General features: G+C 46.6%; 1 protein-coding gene across 4 annotated transcripts; it reads right to left on the reverse strand.

Annotated features, from left to right (window-relative positions):
* Positions 1 to 100: 100 nt before the first annotated feature.
* Positions 101 to 23,898, reverse strand: MSH5 (mutS homolog 5). Of its 4 annotated transcripts, none has more exons than XM_078055550.1 (25): positions 23,843 to 23,898; positions 23,270 to 23,423; positions 22,887 to 23,010; positions 22,306 to 22,386; positions 22,059 to 22,121; positions 20,903 to 21,024; positions 20,608 to 20,717; positions 20,330 to 20,365; positions 19,895 to 19,977; positions 18,890 to 18,935; positions 13,712 to 13,850; positions 13,524 to 13,586; positions 8,985 to 9,113; positions 8,621 to 8,693; positions 8,351 to 8,460; positions 8,029 to 8,109; positions 3,011 to 3,098; positions 2,670 to 2,859; positions 2,426 to 2,552; positions 1,865 to 2,014; positions 1,440 to 1,514; positions 1,113 to 1,256; positions 790 to 927; positions 551 to 624; positions 101 to 330 (listed from the first exon to the last, which is right to left on the reverse strand). In XM_078055550.1, exons 2-25 carry the CDS (start codon positions 23,408 to 23,410, stop codon positions 219 to 221), a joined length of 2,499 nt encoding a protein of 832 aa, XP_077911676.1. In that variant the 5' UTR covers positions 23,411 to 23,423; positions 23,843 to 23,898; the 3' UTR covers positions 101 to 218. The 4 variants fall into 4 exon arrangements, with proteins under 4 accessions (XP_077911676.1, XP_077911675.1, XP_077911677.1 ...); XM_078055549.1 differs by having other exon boundaries at positions 23,782 to 23,869; XM_078055551.1 differs by lacking the exon at positions 13,524 to 13,586 and having other exon boundaries at positions 23,782 to 23,869.
* Between the last annotated feature and the right edge of the window lie 815 nt (positions 23,899 to 24,713).

A 24,713-nucleotide genomic window follows, 5' to 3' on the forward strand; every position in this document is an offset into this window, starting at 1 on the left:
TCTAATGAAGCAGGGCAGGCCCCTCTGTGGACTTCTGCTTGGTGTTTCATCTCGTTCTTAGTCTTTTGTTTTGTATGGGCTGGTCTAAAGAAACAATAACTTTCTCTCAAGTAAACTTTATTCCTAATATGAAACAAAATTTCCAGGAAAGCTGAGAGTTCTGGGTCTGAGGAAGGTGAGGAGACAGATTGAGGTGGAGGAGGGCCAAGGAAGGGCTCTCAAAGGATGGCAGTGGCAGCAGGCAGCACTTCCTGACTCATGAAAAGGTCCAGGTCCAAGTTGGGATCTTCCAGATCCAGTTTCAGAAATTTATCTACTAATGTCTGGCAACTGAGGGGAGAGAGGACAGCAGGGTTTATGGCAGAATGGAAAACTGAGTCCCCAGGCAGAGGGAAGAGGCTGTGGCACAGGGAACCCAGGAAAATATAGGGATTTCAGAAACAAATCATGGGTCTTTGAAGGGCAAAGAGGCTGTCAGGGTCCCTGAAAGGGGAAGAAGAGCTGCAGAACATGCTGGAAAGAACCAGGACACTGGGCCACACACACTCACTTTTCCATTTGCTTCTCCTTTAGCAACTCCTTGACAGGCTTGATAGGTTTCCCACTGCGGATCAAGTCTGAGACCTAGCAACAAGAAGTGGGGGTGGGGTGGGGTGGGGGTGGGGGAGTTGGGTAAGAGAACTGGAAATAAGGGTCAGAAATCCCATGGACCCAGAAACCCAGGCCCCTGAGAGGAGTAGGGACAACAGTAGGGAGCCCTGATGGAGGTGTTTGACCTTTGGATCTCACCTCCCTGCCACGAGTAAGGAGTTGGTCAGGAAGCCCAGCCTGGGCAGCTGTGTGGGAGGCATGGCTGGCCTTGGCGATACCTTCACACACCTGATAGAAGAAGACTAGATCGTCCCCATCCTCACAGGTCTCCATGGTCTTAAAAGAGATAGAAGGGGACAGTGTGTCATGAATCACTCTGCGTCCTGCCCTGAAACCCTTGGCCAATCCCTGTGGGGAGTGAGAAACGGGAAGGATGCCTCTGTTCTAACTGAGGAGGCTGTTCTGGGTTCTGGTAAATGCTCCTCCTAGGGAGCCCCGGAGGGCTAGATTGGTATCCTTACCAAATATTGTACAAGGGGCCCTTGTGGCAACAGCTGGAGCTGAACAAGGCTCAGAAAGTTGGTGGCCACAAAGATGTGAGGGCACGTGGGTCCAAGTGCCAGCCAGTGTCGCAGGACAGCGGCCAGAAGTGCGAGCCCGTCCACCTGCGCACAGGGCAGGGGTGAGGGTACTGAACCACGGGTGCCCCCGTGTGCACCTCTCCACCTGTCCTAGCTGTCCCCATCTTGTGCTTTTCTGTTTCTTTTCTGCCCACATACCCCCTATTCCTCTCCTGAGCCTCCCCACCATTTTCCCCTCCTCAGTTTCTCATCAGCTTGTCTCCTCACCGTGTTGGTTCCCTTTCCAAATTCGTCAATGAGGACCAGAGACTGCTTGGTGGCATTGTTCACTGCTTTCGCCACCTGCTGGGCACCAGGTGGACAAGGGAGAGTTTCAGTAGTGTTCAAGGCCTGCAACGCACTGACCACAGCTGCTTGTGTGTGTGTCCACCCTCCTGGACTGCAAGTTCATTAATGGCAAGACTCGTGTTTTGTTCATCCTTTCATTGCCAACAGTGCCTCATGCAAAGCAAAGGTTCAGTAAAGGTTCATGGTATGGATTCTCACAGTGTCTGAACTCAGCACTCCCTGCCCCTAATACAGAAGGCATGCAGCAGACGGAATGGTTTTCTTGTTCTGATCATTTTTCGAGAATAGAGTTCCTTCCGCACTAACACCCTCCCCCAGCCCCACCGCCCTTTGCTCCCTTTGACCTGGTTGAGGTCGATCATGAAGGTAGAGAGGCCCAGGGAGATGGAGTCACAGCTGTGGATTCGGGTAAAGATGGCGTCTACAGCCCCAATTTCGGCTTCCTCTGCTGGCACAAAGCTGCCCACCAGGGCCATGAATGTGATCAAGCCTACCTAAACGTGGAGGAGACAAGGTCTTGGGCCTGGTGGTGTGGGCCGGGGTGGGGGTGAGGCAAGGCTGAGGGGTGAATTATAGATCAAGGTGGGCGGACACAGTTTAATAGGAGAGGATAGCCCCCTCAGCTCTCTTTAGAATCAGGAAAGAGGGCGGGAAAGTGGACAGAGGCACACTTGGGAACAGCACGGCCCTGTTCAGAGGTGGGGAGAGGCTTTCAGGCCACAGAGGGATCGGTTAGAGCATGGCTCTCCCTCAAGTAGAGAGAACATGTGTGCACGATGGCCTTTCCATGACAGGTCGGGTCAGAACACCAGGGAGGAGCTGCAGGGACCTGTGTTTGCAGGCAGGTGGGAGATGGAGACAATGAAGAAGATGCCAGAGGCCCAGTGTGCAGGGACTCTCCTCACCTGTTTGAGGTATATGCTCTTCCCTGAGGAATTGGGTCCAGTGATGACTTTGACCCTCCCTCTGTCCCCACCACATTCTGCAGAGTTGGGCACGAAGGTTCGGGCACAGAGTTCCATCAGAGGATGTCTGCAGTGGGTAGAAAGCTACCTCACACGTGGCCTCTGAATGCAGACGAATGAAGCCACCAGAAGATGGGGCCTTTGGGCCCCTTGTGTCTATGCCTCCACCCCCTTCTGTTCTCACCTGCCATTCTGGATTCGGACCCCAATGAGCTGGGGGGCGTAACGGGGCCTTGAGTAGCCATAGTCCCGGGCAGCACTGGCAAGAGCCAGCAGGACGTCCAGGCGGGAGGCAAGGTCCAACACCCGGGTCAAGACAGCGGCCCGTGCCAGCACCTGACTCTGCAGCTGGTACATCAACAGGGTCTCCTGGTCTGGGGGCGGGGGAGGGAGGGAGCTGGGCATCAGCTCCATGGGAAAAGGAAGAAGAGACAAAGAAGCCAGCGGACACCTGGAAACAGGCTTGCAGATAGAGTCCCAGACACCCCAAGCTGCTCGCCCCTCCAGCCTTTTGCTTCTCCTCACCCCGGATGTCACAGTGCAGGTCCCCCAGCAATGCATCCAGCTCCTTGGTTCGAGCACTACGGTAGTGCAGCTTCTCCTCTGACAGAAACTGGGAACAAGGGCTCAAAGCTGTGGGCTTTGCATTCTTGGTCCCCATCTTCTCTAACACCACGTCTGGCCCCACGCCGACTTTTTTTTTCTTTTAAAAAACTTTTATTTAAAAATAGAACAGATGCAGAGGGTGCCTGGGTGGCTCATTTGGTTAAGTGTCTGCCTTCGGCTCAGGTCATGATCCCGGGGTCCTGGGATGGAGCCCCGCATCGGGCTCCCTGCTCAGTGGGGAGTCTGCTTCTCCCTCTCCCTCTCCCCCTGCTTGTGTTCCTGCTCTCGCCTCTGTCTCTTTTAAATAAATAAATAAAATCTTAAAAAAAAAGAACAGATGCAGAAAACAAATATATAGCTTAAGGAATTGTTATGAGGCAAATACCCTTGTAACCAACCACGTAGGTTGCAAAGTAGGCTAAAAAACTAAAATTTTCGGGCGCCTGGGTGGCTCAGTCATTAAGCATCTGCCTTTGGCTCAGATTGTGATCCCAGGGTCCTAGGATCGAGCCCCACATCGGGCTCCCTGCTCCGTGGGAAGCCTGCTTCTCCCTCTCCCAATCCCCCTGCTTGTGTTCCTGCTCTCGCTCTCTGTCTCTTTTAAATAAATAAATAAAATCTTAAAAAAAAAAAAACAAGCTAAAATTTTGTCAGCTACTCCAGAGAGCCATCCTAATCACAATCCTCTCCAACTCCTCAAAAGTAACCTCTATTCTGACCTCTTTGGGAATCAATTCCTTATTTTCTTTATAAGTTTATCTTTCAAATATTCATTTTTTTTTTTTTTTTTTTAAAGAGAGAGAGAGGGAGTGTGGATTGGGGGGAAGGGGCAGAGAGAGAGAGGGAGAGAGAATCTTAAGCAGGTTCCACACTCAGCATGGAATCCGAGGCGGGGCTCAATCTCACAACCCTGAGATCATGACCTGAGCTGAAACTAAGAGTTGGACGCTTTGGGGCGCCTGGGTGGCTCAGTCGTTAAGCGGCTGCCTTCGGCTCAGGTCATGATCCCAGGGTCCAGGGATTGAGCCCCACATCGGGCTCCCTGCTCCGCGGGAGGCCTGCTCTCCCTCTCCCACTCTGGCTGCTTGTGTTCCTGCTCTCGCTGTGTCTCTCTCTGTCAAATAAATAAATAAAATCTTAAAAACAAAAAAAAAGAGTTGGACGCTTAACTGACTGAGCCACTCAGGCGCCCCTCCCCTCCCCCGCCAAATATTCATTCTTTTTTTTTTTTGCTCCCCTCCAAATAAAATAAATTTATTTTCTATTTTTACAGGAACACAGATAGAAAGACACTAGGGAAGCATGAATACATGGCCAACTGGCTTCCAGGAAGTTTCCACCATGGCAGGGCAGATGAGAGGAGAAGCCAGGACATTTCTCCCTCTGCCTTAGGGGTTTCTCCTATTTGGCTGAATCCTCTCTAGGGTTCTAGCTCCCACTGTTTCAAGGTCTAAGGCTCTGTTGGCCCACTTCTTCCCGTTGTCTCTTCAGCCTCGGGGGTGGAAGCAGCTTTCTGTTGACATGGACATCTGCGTTGTCCCAGCTTTTGAGTTTCTCTTTCAGTTCTCCCATTAACTGTACAACCAATTCCCTGTATTAAATTCCTTCCATTAGAAATAGCTGGAACGGCATTTGTTTCTCCTTACTGGATACTGGCGGATGGAGAGCTGAAAAGAGTTTAAGACGAGGCCTTGCCGAAGGCCACACCACAAGTACTGGAGTATTTGGGGTTCAGCTGCCTTCAAAACTTAAAGCCTTCCCTTTAGAACATGCTGTTCCTTGGTGAGTATCCAATGTTTACAATTTAATTCTTAAATTAGTGACAAAATAACAATTAAAAACAATCTCAAACATCTTTGTTTTTTTAAGTCCATGGTTCCTTTTGGCAAGGTCTGATTTGTTCATGAAATTCTTACCAATGTGGGGCTCTTTCCTAGGAAACAGGCTGAATTTTCCTCAGTGAATCCTTTGGAGTATTCCTTCTTACCTCCTCTGAAGTCGTTGTTCCTTTGATGCTTGTGCTGAAGCTGAACAGGCTTATTGAAAGGAACAAAGCCCTTTGAACAAAGGAGCAGGGTGAGGACGAATGAGCCCCGATTAACCACCCCTGGATACGGCACATGTGAAACTGGGCGCCGGCATTCTGTACTTGAATTGCAGAAATGCAACTAGGTCTTCATGTTGGTGGTGGAGAACCGCCAAATATTCATTCTTAAAGACTAGTTTAGTTATGCCTTCCGCTGATGATTTCTACAACTCTTTTTTTAATTCCAGTATCGTTAGCATACAGTGTTATATTAGTTTCAGGTGTACATTACTCAACAATTCTGCACATTACTCTGTGCTGGTCAAAATGAGTGGACTCTTAATCCCCTCCACCTGTTTCACCCATCCCCCCACCCACCTCCCCTCTGGTAACCATCAGTTTGTTCTCTATAGTTATGGGTCTGTTTTTTGGTTTGTCTCTTTTTCTCTTTGTCCATTTGTTTTGTTTCTTAAATTCCACATACGAGTGAAATCATATGGAATTTGTCTTCCTCTGACTGGCTTATTATACTTAGCATAATACTCCATGCCACTGCAAATGGTAAGATTTTGTCCTTTTTTATTGTTGAGTAATATCCCATTGTATGTAATACCACATCCTCTTTATCCACTCATCTATCAGTGGACACTTGGGCTGCTTCCACAGCATGGCTATTGTAGACAATGCTGCTATAAAATAGAGGTGCATGTATCCCTTTGAATTAGTGTTTTTGTATTCTCTGGGTATATTTGGGTAAATACTCAGTAGTGCGATTCCTGGATCATTGGGTGGTTCTATTTTTAATTTTTGAAGAACTTCCATACAGTGGCTGCACCAGTTTGCATCCCCACCAACAGTGCATGAGGGTTCCTTTTTCTCCACATCCTCACCAACACTTGTTGTGTCTTGAGTTTTTGATTTTTTAATTTTAGCCATTCTAACAGGTATGAGGTGATATCTCATTGTGTGTGTGTTTTTTTTTAAGATTTATTTATTTGAGAGGGAGAGAGGGGAGAGGCAGCAGGAGAGGGAGAGAAGCAGACTGTGCTGAGTGCAGAGCCCAATGCAGGGCTCGATCTCATGACCCTGAGATCATGATCAGAGTCGAAATCAAGAGTTGGCACATCTAACCGACTGAGCCACCCAGACGCCCCTCATTGTGGTCTTGATATGCATTTCCCTGATGATCAGTGATGTTGAGCATCTTTTCATGTGTCTTTTGGCCATCTGGATGTGTCTTCTTTGGACAAATGTCTGAACATGTCTTCTGCCTATTTTTTAATTAGATTATTTGTTTTTTTGGTGTTGAGTTATATAAGTTTTTTTTTAATTTATTTAAATAATTTCTACACCCAACGTGGAGCTCGAAGTCACAACCCTGAGATCAAGAGTCTCATGCCAAACTGCCCTTAAGTTCTTTATATATTGCATACCTCTATTGGGTATGTCATTTGCAAATATCTTCTGCCATTCAGTAGGTTGTCTTTTATCGGTTGTTTCCTTTGCAGTGCAGAAGCTTTTTATTTTGATGTAGTCCCAGTAGTTTAAAGATTATTTATTTATATATATATATATATATATATATATATATATATATATATATATATTTATTTATTTATTTTAGAGAGAGAGCATGAGTGGGGGGAGGAGCAGAGGGGAAGGGAGAGGGACGAGCCAACTCTGTGCTGAGCGAGGAGCCCAGCGCAGGGCTTGATCTCACGGCCCTGAGATCATGACCTAAGCCAAAACCAGGACTCAGACGCTTAACAGACTGAGCCACCCAGGCGCCCCTATGTAGTCCCAATAGTTTATTTTTGCTTTTGTTTTCCTTGCCTCAAGAGACATACCTAGAAAAATGTTGCTGTGCCCAGTGTCAGAGAAATTACGGCCTGTGTTCTCTTCTAGGATTTTTATGGTTTCAGGCCTCACATTGAGGACTTTAATTGATTTTGAATTCATTTTTGTGTATGGTGTTAGAAGATGGTCCAGTTTCATTCTTACTATATGTTGCCGTCCAGTTTTCCCAACACCATTTGTTGAAGAGACTGCCTTTTCCCCATTGCATATTCTTTCCTGCTTTGTCAAAGATTAATTGACCAGAGGCGCCTTATTTTATTTATTTATCTGATTGAGAGAGACAGAGAGAGAGAGCAAGAGCCGGGAAGGGTGGGGGAGGGAGGAGAGGGGCAGAGGACGAGGGAGAAGCAGACTCCCTGCTGAGCAGGGAGCCCAACATGTGGCTCAATCCTAGGACCCTGAGATCATGACCTGAGCCAAAGGCAGATGCTTAACTGGCTGAGCCACCCAGGCGCCCCAATAAATAAAATCTTGAAAAAAAAGATTAATTGACCATATAATCATGGGTTTATTTCTGGGCTTTCTGTTCTGTTCCATTGATCTATGTGTCTGTTTTTGTGCTAACATCATACTGTTTTGATTACTACAACTTTGTGATACAACTTTAACTCTGGAATTGTGATACCTCCAGTTTTTTTTTTTTTTCCAAGATTGCTTTGGCTATTTGGGGTCTTTTATGTTCTATACCAATTTTAGGATAATTTGTGAAAAATGCTGTTGGTATTCTGATGGGGATTGCATTAAATCTGTAGATTGCTTTGGGTAGTATAGGCATTTGAACAATATTTGTTCTTCCAACCCCAGAGCATGGAATGCCTTTCCATTTCTTTGTGTCATCTTCAATTTCTTTCATCAAGGTTTTATAGTTTTCAGAGTACAGGTGTTTCATCTCTTTCCCACCCTGACTTCTTTCCCTTTTATCTCAGAGCTGGTAAGGATCAAAGTAGAACTATAGAAGAGACAACCCATATTGGGAAGTACTGATAGGGTAAGGCCCTCCCTCAGCTATTGACTTATTTCTCTTATCACCCCCTACAGAGGTCAAGGGTCTTACCATGAAGTCCAGTCCTTCAATCTCAAAGTCACTGGCCTCTGCCATGGAAGGCAGGCGGGGAATAGAGAGAAGGAAGCCAATCTGAGGAGAGTAAAGAGATAAAACAGGGAGTAAAGTACCAAGTACTGGGCACCTTATCTCCCTGGAGGACACCAGAGTTCTACATTCCTGCAGTGCTTCCCTCAGGGGCCTAAAGCTACCACAGGGTGTTCATATTCTTCAGGCTTCTCCAGGAGTTTTCTTATCTAGCAGTGTGTCCTTCAAGAGCTTAATATCTCCCATAAAAGATCCCTGGGGGTTACACCCACCCTCCTGCCCTCACCAGAGGGATGTAGATGACACTGCATGAAGGAATACGGGAGTCCAGATTCTCTAGCTCCTTCCGGGCGACCTCAGTGAGGAAACTGGGAAGTCCCATCAGCCTTCGTTTTTCTAGGAGGGTGGAAGACATGTGGGTATCAAAAGTAAGGTTCCTGCCATGTTGGCCCCAGTTATCCCCGGTTGTAGTGGCCACCTACTGATGATGGTACCCCGTCACTGGGTGGGCTCGTGTTTCAGGGCTCACAGGCCCAACTGCACACCCAACACTCACTCTCATCAATGTCAGGATCTATGTTGGGGAGGACTGTGAAGCGATTTTCAGCAAGACTGCCCTCAAAGTCCACCTGAGGAGATAAAAAGTCTAGTTGCTCATCACCCAGAACCGTCCCCAGTCCTGTTCCTCACCTCTCCTTGGGCCCCTATTCTCCCTGCATTTCCTGTTTTGACTCTAACCCTCCAAGCATGTCTCTGATGTTCTGCCACCTCCTCTCACCATCCCATTCTTTGGTCACCCAACTGACCTTGATGTCTCCCATCTTCAACACCACATTCCCCAGAGCCCGGTCTTTCTCCATCTTCCAATCCCACCTCTCTCCCCTAGGTCCCCAGGGGCTCTGCCTCTTTCTTCCACTCACCACCTTCCCAATGAGGCTGGCGATATGGTGCAGGTCGTCAGAGAACTCTTGGGCAATGTCCTGAAAGAGCTGGATGGACTGGGGCAGGGAGCGGCAGGCATCCCTCAGACCCAGGGCACTGTACACAGTCTGTAGCAGAAATGGACAGAAGGCGGGCTGAGGCGAGGGGACAGGGAAGGACAGGGGAGAAAACACAGTAAGAAAGACAGAGGATCTCAAAGGCAAAGAAGAAACAGTAAGTGAGGAAATGGCATCTGTAAAACTCTGTGTCAGGCACTCCACTCAACAGTGAGGCCGCAAAGAACTAAAATGTGGCCCCTGTCCCAGATGAGCTCATGGTCTAGTGGGAAAGACAGAAATAGACCCAGAAAATTTAAAAATAAAATGGTAGGTGCTTTAATAGAGGAAAGGATTTCATATTGAGGAAGGAGAAAGAGAAGGGGGCCTATGAAAGGCAGAGAAGTACATGAGCAGAAGGGGTAAGACAGCACTGAGGTAAGGGAGCAGGAAGAGAGGAAGGGTTAGGGCCATTGACAGTTAATTCCCCAGGGTGAAGGTCAGTGCCCTGAGGTAGCTGCCAAGGTTAGACTGCATGGACACACCAACATCTACTGAGCCTTACTCGGTGGAAGAGGACACAAGTATATAAATTAAAGGGTTTATAATCTAGCCATGATGGAAACAAGCAAACAAGCAGCAAAAACAATGCCTACTCACAAGACAGATTGATCAAGTTATGGAACTGACTAAAATTATTAAGGAAGTTCAGAGAATAAGACTAATATGGGCTAACATCATTGGGGATATCTTTACAGAGAAAAGGAAACAAGGGGCCCCTGGGTGGCTCAGTTGATTGGGCGTCTGACTTTTGATACTCTTGATTTCAGCTCAGGTGATGATCTCAAGGTCCTCACTAGACCATGAGCTCATCTGGAACAGGGGCCACATTTTAGTTCTTTGTGGCCTCGTAATTTGCTCAAGGTCTCACAGAGAGTAAATAAAAGTGTGCTGGGATTTGAACGCAGGTGTCTGGCCTTTAAACACCACACTATACTGAGCAGAACACAGTGGGTCTCCTCAGCAGAGTGCCCGAATGCATAGCCTGGCTGGGCTGAAGCAGAGGATGAATGCGGAATAGTGGGAATGGAATATACAAATAGTTACATATAACTATTCATGTTCAAAGAAAACTGCTGTAGATAACGAGAAGCAGGTTTCACACTGTCAGAGAAGGAAGTTACAAATGAGGAAAGGAGGAATACCCTGTGGTATTGACCTGGAATCAGAGTCAATATGAGTATGAACTCTTGGGTTCTTTAGTATATAGATAAATCGATTCAGGAATACAGATGTCAATGCATGGGTTAGCATACATGGATTTATTTCTTAGCTCTGTCCATGGTGAGAAGTGACAGATACCCCAGTAGCAATAACCACGTCTAGTGTCCAGATCTGGTTTCTAATACTATTCTCCAAAGAAGGTAACCAGGACTCCTTGGAGAAATGGTTGATTCCAGGGCTGGGGCAAGGAAAATATAAGATGAGCCTGGAGCATCTTGTAGCGGTAGAAACTTATGAAGTGTTCAAAAATGGACTGGGGGCCATGTCAGAAGGGCATTATCAAAAGCCTATCTGAATTTGAAAAGCCAATCTGAAGGCCAAACGGGCATATTAAAAGCCAATCTGAAAAGAACTCTCAAAGATCTAAACTAGAAAATTTTGAGCAAAAATAAACAACAGCATTGAATTATAACTCATAAAATAAAATATTTATGAGATAATTGGCCTAGGATTATGTAACATGCTAACATTTTTTTATAAGATGTTAACATTAATGGAAGCTGAGTGAAAAGGTATATGAGAACACCCTGTACAATTTTTGTGGCTTTTCTTTACATCTTAAATTATTTTTTAAAAAAGAAATTAAAAACAACAGAAGGATAAATCTTAAAAATTTTTTAAAGAAAATGTTAAAGGTAGAAAGGGGAAAAGATAGAAACCAGAATTAGTTGCCTATACCTTGTTTGGGAGGTTACATTTTGGAACTGTGTAAATATTTTACATAATTATAAAAGTAAATTAAATCTTAAAAAACCAGGGGCGCCTAGGTGGCTCAGTTGGTTAAGTGACTGCCTTCGGCTCAGGTCATGATCCCAGGGTTCTGGGATCGAGCCCCACATCGGGCTCCCTGCTCAGTGGGGAGCCGGCTTCTCCCTCTGCCTGTTCTAACTGCTCCGCCTGCCGCTCCCCCTGCTTGGGCTTTCCCTCTCTCTGACAAATAAAATAAATAAAATCTTTAACAAAAAATTAAAAACCAATTCCTAAAAATCAAAAATAGAATGAAACAAATGAACACAAATGTATATTCAGTTAGTGACATAACCACACAGAGAGGAACTATTCCAAGTGACTAAAACACAGTCATTTGGCTGTATCCTTAGTAGGGACAAAAAGAACTTCCCTTCTTCCCCCGAAAAAATCTTATTTTCAGCAATAATATCATTGGTAGTAGTGCTGGTATTGCTATACTAAGATTGTTGTGGATGTAATGTAAGAAAAGAAAATAAGTGATATTCTAATCTTATCATTCCTAGTGTTACTGAGAACCAGAATTTCCACTATAGAAGAAGGAAGGTTGAAGAGAATAGTATAGGAATATACAAGGTAAGAACCCTGTGCTTCTGAATTTAAATTGCTGGTATCAGTACCAATTTGTCATGTATTTTACTTTTTAAAAATTCTAGATATGTCTGCAGAAAAGCCTTTAAAGCAATAAGCAAAACATGCTGTGTGTATCCTCTAGGATTCAGACTGTGATACAGAAATGCCATTTTTCTCTAAAAGGAACCAGCGCTCTTTGGGAAAGATCTGGTTCTGGGTCAGAACCAAGAGATGTAGGGGCACCTGGCTGGCTCAGTCAGTAGAGCACGCAACTCTTGATCTCAGGGTTGTGAGTTCAAGCCCCACCTTGGGTGTAGAGATTACTTAAAATAAATCAATATAATTTAAAAAAAGAAAGAACCAGGAGATGTAAATGATATATCTGGTACATCTTCCCAAACGAGAGAGCAGGAGGGGAGCTATCAAGTGCAGACGTCTACTTGGGGTCATGTTTAAGGGACTCAGAAGCCAACATGAAGAGGCTCCCATTGGCCACAGATGGAATAATCTGAACATGTAGAAAGATTAAAAATGCAATGGACTGAAACACGTGTAAATCTGAGTTTGTGATGATACTAAAACAACAAAAAATACATTGGCTACCTTGGGGCATGTTAGGGAACTAATAATTTCCTATATGCTGAAGAGCTGGTAAATAAAGGCAGGGGAGAAAATCAAGCAATTTCTACGATATGAAATGCACTACTGAGTAACCAAAAAGCAGATGAGAGGAAGTTTCTCTTTACAGAAACATTCAGACTAATAAATGGAGAAAGAATGACAGAATAACACTACTTTGCAATCCCTAAGGATTAATGGACTTAGGTATTAAACATTAAAAGCTGCTAACATCACAAAAAGAGAGACAGACATATCAGGCATTATATTCCTCCACTTATAAAACAATATTGAAAAAAAATCAAACCTGGATTTGGTCAATCTTCTAGATCCAACTATTTACAAAAATTCTAGAAGAGAGTAAAACATGTCAAAAACACGTACAGAATGTAATCAGCAAAATCCAGGTTAAGGAAAACTCTACTGGACAAACAATCCAATTTCTTCACCAAATAACTTGCAAGGGGAAAAAGAAAACTAAAGATTGAGATAGAGATGGAGGGAGAACAGTGAAATGAAAAAGGAACCCACAAAGGGGACTTCAAGAGACATCATCCTATTGCCATATGTTGAACATATTTGCATCCTAATTAAACAAAATGTATTTTTTTTTCCCAAAGATTTTATTTATTTATTTGACAGAGAGAGACACAGAGAGAGAGGGAACACAAGCAGGGGGAGTGGGAGAGGGAGAAGCAGGCCCCCCACTGAGCAGGGAGCCCGATGTGGGGCTCGATCCCAGGACCCCGGGATCATGACCTGAACCGAAGGCAGACGCCCAACGACTGAGCCACCCAGGCGCCCTACAAAATGTATTTTTTTAAATCATGACATTTAAGAGAGGATTAGAAATGTGAACATCAGATAATTGATGATATTCAAGAATTATGTTAATTGTTAGTAAGATTATGGTATTGTTATTCTTTTTTAAAAGCAATTTTCTTTTAGAAATCATACTGAAATAGTTATAGGTGAAATGATATGATGGCTGGGAATTGCTTCAAACTAATCCAGGAAGGGGAAAGGGGGAGAAGATATACATGAAACAAGATTGGTATGAGTCTAGGTGTTAAAGCTGCATGCTGGATACATGGGGGTTCATTATATTATTCTAAATTTTTTTGACAGTTTCCACAATACAAAGTTGTTGTTGTTGAAGTGTTGGGATAAAGTTGGACGGGTTAGCAGAGTACACAGGGTCTGGATTGCCTGCTGAGAGGCTTAACCTGGACCTCTGGGCTTCTAGAAGGGAGGCCTTACCTTGTATAGAACCTGCCAGTCGCTGGCCTTGGTGTGGGACAGCTTCATGCGTTTCAGAATCAGCTACAGTCAGACAAGGGGATGGCCACTGTTTCCCTTCTCCCACTCTAGTGCCCCCCAAGAAGCCCAATGTCCACTACCGACCCTCAAGCTCCTTCCCCACCTCCCTGCCCCCACCCTGGGCTCACAGGTACATTCTTGATATGACCCAGCAACCGATGCAGCATTTGAGCCATGTCCAGATTCTGAGGTAGGAGGAAAAACTGAATGACATCCAGCCGAGCATTTAGCTCTCCCAGGTCCTGAGTTGGACGTGTGAACCACAGCCTAAAAGTGAGGGATGAAGTAGGGGACCAGAAATTACATCTGTGCTCATCATTGTCTTTTTTTTTTTTTTTTAAGATTTTATTTATTTGAGTGTTGTTGGAGTGAAGGGTGATGGGAGGTATGGGGTGCCTGGGTGATGGACATTGGGGAGGGTATGTGCTATGGTGAGCGCTGTGAATTGTGTAAGACTGATGAATCACAGACCTGTACCCCTGAAACAAATAATACATTATATGTTAATTAAAAAATAAAATAAAAATAAAAAAAAAATATTTATTTGAGAGGGAGAGAGAGAGAGCAAGCACGAGAAGGAGGGAGGGTCAGAGGGAGAATCAGATTCCTCACGGAGCAGGGAGCCCAACACGGGGCTTGATCCTGGGACTCTGGGATCATGACCTGAGCTGAAGGCAGACACCTAACTGACTGATCCACCCAGGTGCCCCCTCATCACTGTCTTGATCTCAATTTGTGACAGTGTGTGTTTGGAGGGCCCTGGGGATTGTGGTGATATGGATCTGTACTGGCAAGCCCAGTGTCCTATCTATGCGGGTGTGTTTACACATATCTACTAAAAATCTCTGCATGTGAGCACGACTGTTTATCATGGTTATGATGGATGTGACCATGTGTCATTCCATGTGGATATGCGGTGGAGCTTGTCAATATTTAGAGGGAGAGCAGCGTATTGAAGTATTTGTGTGCCAACACTCTAGCTTTCTCTGCGGCTGAGTAGGAGAGGGTGAGTCAGCATGAGTTTAAATGCATTTGGCTGTGAAAGTCCCTTGGGTGTAATAGCACAGACGTTTGTCTTTTCCTGTTCTTCTGTGAAAGTATATAGCCATTCCATGCGGAACGGTAAGTCCTCAATTCATGATAATGGTCATCTCTGCAGAGAAAAAAGGATTGGGAAGGGACACTTTAAGAGGCTTCCATAACATTGTCTCTCTTTTTTTTAGACTTTAAAAAATAAATATTTATTTATTTATTTATTTGAGAGAGAGAGGGCAAGAACACGGGGAGGGCCAGAGGGACAAGCAGACTCCCTGTTGAGTGGCGAGCCTGACTCAGGGCCTCCATCCCAGGACACTGAGATGATGACCTGAGCCGAAATCAGACACTGAACCTACTAAGCCACCCAGGCCACCACGCCCCCACCCCGCTGTTTTTCAAGTAAGCTCTATGCCCAACGTGGGGCTTGAACTCATGACCCCAAGATGAAGAGTCACATGCTCTACCCACTGAGCCAGCCAGGCACCCCTTTAATAACATTATCTTATTCTTAATTTTGCTGGTGTAAACATAGAAGTTTATATCATCATCATCATCACCACCATTATTACTTCCACCTTTTGTGTGCCTGAGGTATTTGCTAATAAATTAAATTAGTATACAATAATAAATGTCTCATCTGGGTTTGTCTGATTCTGGGTGTCCCTATCTTTCTGTGGCTATGGAGAGTGTGCGACTCTGCAAGGACCTGTGAGCCCATGAGTTCTTTTCTGCATTAGAGCGGCCATTAGGCATATGCTATTTTATACAAGAAGCAACCTGTGGAGACGCTGGGGCCCGGGGATGTGTATCTCACACCACAGTAGAGGGCCAATCACCCTGGGTTAGAGCACCCCAGGCTAGAGTGAAGCGGAGGGCTGAGTGGGATTCGAGGGTGGGTTTTAGGCATCTCTGCTCCTCAGCCACCTGCAGCAAGTGTAGGCCAGACTGTGAATACCTGTCCCCACCTTGGAGAGCTTTGCCAAGCTGCCTATCTTGTAAAATCCTGAGGTTTTTCTGACTCATACGCTAGTGCCGGAGAAATCTTAGTCAAGCTAAACCTCCTAATTTTACAGCTGAGAAAATGAAGCGCTTAGAGAATAAGCAGCTTGTCCAAAGTCATGGGGCTAGTAAGAAGTATAGCTGGGTCTCAAACTCAGGTCTGCAGACGGCTAGGACAGTGCTCTTCAGAGCAATGTGACATTCAGTCACCTTCCTGGTGCCCCATTCAGCTGGGCCAATTGGGTCCTTAGTTCATAATTCAGGTTATGTTTCCATGCCCTGCTGGAACCTACCTGGGGGATCTGCGCTCCTCCCCAACTTTAACTCTGTTCTCTTCTCCACTAAGAATTCCTTCCCTCTCATCCCTTGCTGAGATGAGAGATCTGCACCTGTAGAATGTGGGGGTGATTAAATGATCCCAATTACCTGGAGATGACCTCAGGGATTATCCTGAAAACCTCCAAAAGACACACAGTGCAGGGCAGGTGAGGTGGGGAAAGAATTGTGCACCTGTGGGCTATCAAAGCTTTCAGCTCTGAGTTTGTAGAGACCATGTGACCCATGTGCTTGCATCTGGGTGCTACCACATCCAAGGCCATGTGCCAGGCACTGAGGTCACAGGTATGACCGCTGTATGGAGCTTGCAGTTATGAGAGCAAGCAGGTTCACTGACCGCTAACTCCAAGCTGATGTGACAGTGCAGCCAGAAAACATAAACAGACACTAAGCAAACGGGAAGGTGCATGTCAGTCTCCCTAGAGGTGCCTGTGAAGGTTTCACGGAAGGGGTGATAGTGGGCTTGCACCTTGAAGAGGATGTAAGATTCTGACAGGTGAAGAACAAGGGAAAGACTTTCCAGAAGGAACTGCATAAACACAGGCTTGGTGTATTCCCATGACGGAAAGTGGCCCAAACAACTGGAATATAGGGTGGATCCAGTGAGAAAGGACTTAGGCAGGGCTCGAGAAGATAATCATGGAAATTTAAGTTGAGGTGAATGGGAGGGCCTCTGAACACCATACTGCTAAAGATGCTGATCTTCACCCCGGCAGGGAATGGGGAAACCTCCTGAGGTTTATGTTATTTTGTTTCTACTTAAGGTTTAAAAAAGTGGAGTGACACGCTCAGATATCTATTTTGGAATAACAAGTATTTTGGAACGAAGGACAATTAGAAAAAGAAGAGATTAGAGGCAGAGAGACCACTTTGAAGGTGACTGTGATGCTCCAGGTTGGAAATGATTATAGCCAGAATTAGAGCCGTGGGAAGAGGGAGGGAGATGGCTGAGAAAGGCATCTCAGGGTAGAATCAATAGGCTTTAGTGAATAACTGAATATGAAGGGTGAAGGAGAAGCATCAATCCAAGGTTCAGCACTTGAGAAGCAGTATTGCCAGCAATGCCATTAGCCAGAAAAAAAAGGTGCAGGAAGAGGAACGGGCCCAGTGGGCATCAGTTTCGATGCTCTGAGTTTGAACTATGTGGAAATTGCAAGTGGGGAGGATGTGCGGTGTGCATTCCACATACGGAATTTGGAACTAGAGACACAATTTTGAAAGTCATCAGAGAATAGCTCAAATTTAGGGGTGCCTGGATGGCTCAGCCGGTTGAGTGTCTGCCTTCAGCTCGGGTCATGATCTCAGGGTCCCGGGATTGAGTCCCACATCGGGCTCCCAGCTCGGCAGGGAGTCTGCTTCTCCCTTTCTCACTCTCCCTCTGCTCTCCTTCTATCTGTCTCTCTCAAATAAATAAATAAAAATCTAAAAAAAAAAAAATAGCTCAAATTTGAAGTATGGTTTTTATAATTAAAGATAGTACTGTGTGGGGTGCCTGGCTGGCTTGGTCGGTAGAGCATGTGACTTTTGATCTTGGGATAGTGAGTTGGAGCCCCATGTTGGGGGGTATATTGTACTTAAAATAAAAAAAATCTTTTAGGGGCGCCTGGGTGTCTCATTTGGTTGAGCATCTGACTTCGGCTCAGGTCATGATCTCAGGGTCTTGGGATCGAGCCCCACGTTGGTCTCCCTGCTCAGCGGGGAGTTTGCTTGTCCCTCTCCCTCTGCCCCTTCTCTCTCTCTTTCTCTTAAATAAATAAAATCTTAAAAAAAAAAAATCTTTGGGGCACCTGGGTGGCTCAGTCATTAAGCGTCTGCCTTCGGCTCAGGTCATGATCCCAGGGTCCTGGGATCGAGCCCCACATCAGGCTCCCTGCTCCGCGGGAAGCCTGCTTCTCCCTCTCCCACTCCCCTGCTTGTGTTCCCTCTCTCACTGTGTCTCTCTCTGTCAAATAAATAAAATCTTAAAAAAAAAACATTTAAAAAATAAAAATTAAAAAAAATATATTAAAAAAAAATAAAGCCCAGGGTGCCTGGGGGCTCAGTCGGTTAAGTGTCTACCTTCAGCTCAGGTCATAATCCCAGGGTCCTGGGACCGAGCCCCACGTCAGGGTTCGCTGCATGGCGAGGAATCTGCTTCTCCCTCTCCCTCTGTCTGCCACTCCCCCTGCTTGTGTTCCCACTCTCTCTCTGTCAAATGAATAAATAAAATCTTTAAAAATAAATAAATAAAATAAAGCCCTACCATATGAGGTAGAAACTTCCAGTTATTAAAAAAAGACAACGGTACGCCTGGGTGGCTCAGTCGTTAAGCGGCTGCCTTCAGCTCAGGTCATGATCCCAGGGTCCTGGGATCGAGTCCCACATCGGGCTCCCTCCTCGAGGGGAAGCCTGCTTCTCCCTCTCCCACTCCTGCTGCTTGTGTTCCTGCTCTCGCTATCTCTGTCTCTGTCAAATAAATAAATAAAATCTTAAAAAAAAAAAAAAAAAGACAACGTACAGCATAAGGAATATAGTTGGTAATATTGTAACAACTTTACATGGTGACAGATGGTAGCTAGATTTATTGTGGTGATCACTTCATAATGTACATAAACGTTGAATCACTATGTTGTACACCTGAAACTAATATAATATTGTATGTCAACTACACTTCAATTAAAAAAAAGATATTGCCATGTGTGCATTAGTGTTTTGTGACTGTTTCTGCTGCTTGTGTGTGTGCCAGTCTGTATCATCAATGGGCATATGGGTATCTGTGCTGACAACATCAAATGAGGATAATACTAGCTACCACATGGGGTTGTTGTAAGGATTAAATGCATTTAGCCAGCATTTGGGAAAGGGCAGTTGTTTTTATTACTACCGGATGGAGTGGTGTGTGCATGTGCCTGTAGACTGCATGCATGAGCCTGTGGCATGTCCGTGAGACTCACCTGAGCAGCTTCTCTCCCCACTTACAACGGCATCTGTTGAGGATTCCTGTGGGGAGGAGCAGGGGCAGGGAGTAAGCTTGTTACAAGGCAGGGGCAGGGGAAGGAATGTGTGGATGTGTCTAAACTGAGGCATCCGGGCCAGAGGTTTGGGTGTTGGGCAGGCTGGCCTGGGGGCGTTCCCTGGATACAGGACACAAAGGCCGCTAAAGCCAGCGCCTGGCCACAGGTCTGAGCCAGGATTACCTTACATGGGCTTAGGGGAGGGATGGGCACTCCCACTAACAGTCGGCCAGAAAAATACACAGAGTGGTTGTAGTTGGAATCACAAAGAGCCCAACACATATATGTAAACATTAGACACAATCCACCGAGATATGCACAGTGAAACCATGTGGATACTTGGGGCGATGTCCCGACTATACCCTAAAGCCAGAGACAACTGATAAAGACTCAATGCCAATAAAACACGGGCAGTTAGGCAGTTATACATAGGGCCTCCCCAAGTCCCTGGACAGGTGCACGACTAGCAGAAACATCCACGCAAGCCCAAGGAATGAACATGGAATTGGTAAGGTCAGAGACGATAGGCAAATGACACTGGACAACCGTGGGCGAGGGGAGATGCCAAGCTCAGGGAGGGTACAAAGAGGGTAAGAGAATTGGATGGAGGGGCGCCTGGGTGGCTCAGTCGTTAAGCATCTGCCTTCGGCTCAGGTCATGATCCTGGGGTCCTGGGATCAAGCCCCACATCGGGCTGCCTGCTCGCCAGGAAGCCTGCTTCTCCCTCTCCCACTCCCCCTGCTTGTGTTCCTGCTCTCGCTGCCTCTCTCTCTGTCAAATAAATAAAATCTTAAAAAAAAAAGAGAGCGAGCGAGCTGATGGGAGTGGAAGAGACATCTGGCAGTGGGAGTGAAGTGGGAAGAGAGGGACTGGGACACATGTTTGGAGGCAGCTGCTTTTCTGGCAGGCTTTCATAGTGTGGGATGAGGGAAGGGGCATACCCACCAAAGAGGCTGAGCCCCTCCTTCAGTCCGCTGGCCACTTTGTACACTGAGGGATGGGACTCAGTCTTAAATATCTGCAGAACGCTGTCAGGGAGAAATGGAGGCGTTTGAGGTAACGGGTTTTTAAAGGGAATTCAGAAAATGGAATGGAGGTTGGGAACACGCTCCTGAGATCAAGTGTTGTTGTAAGGTCTGTCCCACACTCCTCTCTGCCTCAGTTTTTCTCTTCAGGATAAGTGACTCAGGAAGGTAGGATATCTATTTGACACCTTTGTGCTTTTCTTCCTTTCTCCTCGCCCTCTCTTCCCTTTCCTTCAAGGAGACAGACCTTAATAACCCCAGGATTAAAGAAACTGGAGCCTCATTAGGATTATTAGAGCATTAAACTTAATCCTTCTCCCTCCCCCAAGACGACAGCCTGCCTCCATCTCCTTACCTGTATGTGTCTTGATCTATGCTCACCAGATGGGTCCTGAGGACAGAAAACAAGCAAAAGGGAAGGTGGCTGGGGTAGGGGCGGTGTGAGTCCATTGCTAGGTTCCACCCTTCTCAGTCTTCTCCCCAGAGCTCCACATCCCCTTCAGGTGCTCCTATGTGTCCTAGACCACTTTACCCGATGGGGCACCGCCCACTTCCCGCACCCCTACCCCTGTCTTACTATTCAGGCCTCCCAATCCCACCTAACTTTGCTTAAGGTTAGGGTAAATCACCTACAACACAAATTTCTTAAAGCCCAGGATGGGGACGCTGACGTTATAGTCTTCCAGTTCAACCCCAATTCTTCTTCGACCCAGGAACTTGAGCAACCCTCCAAGTGCCCGAACCTGGGAGGGGATCAGGAATGGAGTTGAGGTCAGTCCCAGTGTCCTTGAGGCTGGACGACACCAGGGAAAACTATTATTTCCAGGGTTGGACTAGCACCTCCCAGGACTCAACCCTAGAAATGGGGTGCTTGTCCCTTTCTCCAGCCTGCTGCATCCCAGCCCCTGCATCCCAGGACCCTTCTCACCGTGAGGAGGCAGTCAAAGGGAATAATGGAGGAGAGGAAGAGGATTTTCTCAGTGGTAGTCATGGAGTCTGGAAGGAAGGCGTAGTTTCCAGAAAGGAGGCGCTGTTTACTTATCTCCAGACCTATTTGGGGGGAGGCATGGGAAAGAAAGGTCACTTTCTCACCCCATTTTAAGAATGAGACAATACTCTCTGACAAATAAGTAAATAAAATCTTAAAAAAAAAAAATGAGACAATAGAAGCAAGAGATGATGTGACTTGCCAAGCTGCCACAGGCAGTTAGTGAAAAGCTGAAACAAGAACCAAATCTTCAGACTCAGTCTAATTCTCGCTTTATTTTACATTTAATATAAAGATCTTTGGCTGAGAGCACAACCTGAGAAAGATAAGTGACTCAGGGAGGTATCTATTTGGGATTCGGGGTCAAAAAGATCATATTAGGGCGCCTGGGTGGCTCAGTCGTTAAGCGTCTGCCTTCGGCTCAGGTCATGATCCCAGGATCCTGGGATCGAGTCCCACATCGGGCTCCCTGCTCGGCAGGAAGCCTGCTTCTCCCTCTCCCACTCCCCCTGCTTGTGTTCCTGTTCTCGCTATGTCTCTCTCTGTCAAATAAATAAATAAAATCTTTAAAAAAAAAAAAAAAAAAAAAAAAGATCATATTAATAGGGGAATGAATAATACTAATGTTTTAACATCTAATTAGGATAGAACATTCCCTATCCTTTTTGCAAGCCTGGGAAGGTTATGGAAGTGCCTTATGGATCATCAGAGTCAGCCTTTTTTTCTTGCTTTCTTTTTTTTTTTAGAGACAAATGGCTTTGTCTTTTTTTTTTTTTTTAAATTGGTGATTTTAACTTTCAAATGGCTTTGTCTTAAAGGTGAAAATTCCAACAATCAAAGCTATCCACCAAGTGTCACCACTCCTTCTCAGCGAAGGGCCTTATCCCTAGACATGTGTATGTGGAAGTTTCACAAGGTTTCAGGTTATTAAAAAGTAGGGAGCAGGAGAGATCTTGAGGACACTGGTTATGGGGCTTGGAGAACACCAAGGGTTAGGATGAGATAAAGCTGAGGGGGGACTTCTGATGATGGGGCTGGAGTAAGGAGAAAGGGTAGGGAAACTGGGATGGGGGGCTGGGCAGAGCAAAGGAAGTACCAAAATCCACACTTGGCAAAAATACGATTTCAGGTCTCTTAGGCTCTCTGTGCTCCTGGGAGGCTGTGGGGGAAGCAAAGAAAGGGCCATCAGTCTGGACATCTCAGTCCCCTGCTTCTGTCCCACCTTCCCTCTCACCCAATTCTGGCCTCCTGGCTGCAGCTCCCTCCAAGACCCTTTAGTCTCCTGGAATATTCCACAGTTTAGTCCTTCCCCATTTTCACTTTTCCCCTTACCCAGTCCTTACCAAGCTTCCCTAGAAACCGAGTCATATTCTCATCCTGTTTGGCACTCGTAACAACAGACCGGGGATTGATTTCATCCAACACTTAGAAGAAGAATGGAGACCAAATGAGTTAAAGGATCTTTATCCTCTAAGAGGGAACCCATTGCCCTCCCCTTGCTATCTCCCTTTACCCCCTCCAAGAAACCCCCCAAAAAACAAACAAAAAACACCCTCATTTCCTCCCTCTAAAACTAAGGAGTGCTCTGCACATTGGGAGCATAGGTACGAGTCAGGCATGAAGTTCTGGAAAAGAGTAGTAGGACTGGCAGGGTGGTAGGAGAGAAGAGGAGTGGCCTGGAGGTTGTCACTAGACTAAAAACCTCTGAAGGACAGACATGACTGATTTGCCCAGGACTGTATGTCCAGCACCTGATACATTGTAAGCACCTAATAAATGTTCCTTGAATAATGAAATGAATTCCTATAAACAACAGAGAGAGCCTCTAGGAGTCAACTAATAAAATAGATTGAGTCAGGTGAGGATATATGAGTGAAATACACCTCCAGTCCCAGAGTAGAGGAACCCATGGTTCTGCCCCCACCTCTCTGGAGAAGCTTGAGACTCTCGTGATCTGGGGCATCTGGCATGAAGTGGATGGTGGAGTCACTAGTGTCATAATAGGCAATGCCCAAGTATCCTGAAGTCCACAGGACACACAGATGGATCTGTCCCAGAGGAAGAAAGGAAACATATTTGAACTGCTGGGTTATGCAAGGTTATGCCATGTCTTGCTTAATTGTAATCATTTTATCAAATCCCTGAGACAGTCATCCTCATCCCCATTCAGTAAGTGCGTAATAGAGCAGGGGCAAGCGACTAGCTAGCTCTTCCCAGCCCGTTTATTCTAACACCCTGACGGTCCAACCAACGCCCCGCTCTCCGGACCCATGCGCCTGCCGCTCCCGACACCACCGCCCCAGAGACCTCCGCCGGCTCCTGCTCGTTCTCCTCCTCCTCGGCCTCCCCGCGGCCCGGCACCGGGGCCGGGCTGGGAAAGCTGGCCGAGGCTGCCCCGGGCCCCGGGCCCTGCGGCGTCCTGCCTGGGATCGCTCCGACGGAAGCCATGGCCTTGGAGGCTCTGCGGGAGCAGAAAATGAAGGCGGTTCAGGAGCGAGGTTTCACCGCGAGGAGGCTGGGGTAGGGGTTGCGCAGAAACGCAAACCCACCCAGGACTTCTGGGAGGCGGCTGAGGCGCAGGGCTGCGAGGGCCGGGGAGAGCTGCGGTAACATTTTTTTTTTTTTAACATTTGTGGAACATTTTGACGGGCGACTTCTCAGGTACGTCACTAAAGTCCAGACTGTGCAAAACTCCACTCGCCCCACCCTCATTTTGGTCACGCAGAGGTTGGGCTTTGGCTGGACGGCCCTGTGGGGGGAATCTGCACCGCTCCTCTCTCCGCCACTACCAACCACACCCCCACGATCGCAGCCCTAACCTCTAAACTTTCCCCCCTCAGCCGCCGACTGCTCGCGGCGTCTTCCCGCGTTTTCAGTCACCTGGGTCGCTACGTGCGCGAAACCGCGTAACTAACAGCCTTGCGCCCGCAGGAGGGGCATACGGCCGAGGACGGGGTGCGCGCGCACACGCCCCGCCCTTCTTAGCGGCTATTGGTCGGAAAGATCCGGATCCTGCCTGGAGATCCAACCGAGCGAGAGAGGGAATAAACAGTTGCTGGGACGGCTGGACACTGATTGGCCCATCCGCATATGGGGCGGTGCCAGAACGTTCAAAATTCCCGCCTGTGCCGTTGTTTAGCACTTGGGCATCTCGCCTTCCGGGTTTCTGGGCTTTGATTGACGGGAGGTGGAGCCTGTGAGAAAGTCGGAAGAGGCGCTTGAGTCAGAGCCCAGGGAACTGGACTAGTGGTGTTGGGGGAGAGCTGGCTAAAGGGGCAGAGGCGAATTGCATTTTTTTCTGGAGAGTGGAGATAAGCAACGTTAATTAAGCCTGTACCAACAACTCTAAATTAATATTTGTACCCACGACGGACGCCTGGCTGGCTCGGTCATTAAGCGTCTGCCTTAGGCTCAGGCCATGATCCCAGGGTCCTGGAAGTGAGTCCCGCATGGCACAGTAGGAAGCCGCCTTCTCCCCCTGCCTTTGCCTGCTGCTACTGCCTGCTGTGTGTGCTCTCTCTCTCTGACAAATAAATAAAATCTTAAAAAAATATATTTGTACCCACTAAGTTCATATTTATGAAAGCTTAGGACAGTGCCTGGTAAACTAGTAAGAGCTACTACGTATTTCAAATAAGTAAGCAGAAATAAGTGAGACTCCTATCTTAGTCCTCCTTCGCCTATTTCCTTGGTGCAGGGTATGACCACCCCCACGAGGGCACTACTGGGTCTAATTTTAATTTTGGTCTCC

Source organism: Halichoerus grypus, chromosome 9 (genome assembly GCF_964656455.1).
Source record: "Halichoerus grypus chromosome 9, mHalGry1.hap1.1, whole genome shotgun sequence".
In the NCBI taxonomy this organism is placed as follows: Eukaryota; Metazoa; Chordata; class Mammalia; order Carnivora; family Phocidae; genus Halichoerus; species Halichoerus grypus.

Excerpts from the sequence above, each read along its gene's own strand:
- MSH5 (XM_078055550.1), bottom strand. The coding sequence starts at position 23,410 with ATGGCTTCCGTCGGAGCGATCCCAGGCAGGACGCCGCAGGGCCCGGGG. Across the intron at positions 21,025-22,058 it reads TTTGCCAAGTGTGGATTTTG|GTCTGGAGATAAGTAAACAG; the intron begins GTACTTCCTTTG and ends CCCCCCAAATAG. Across the intron at positions 928-1,112 it reads GGCCCCTTGTACAATATTTG|ACCATGGAGACCTGTGAGGA; the intron begins GTAAGGATACCA and ends ATCTCTTTTAAG.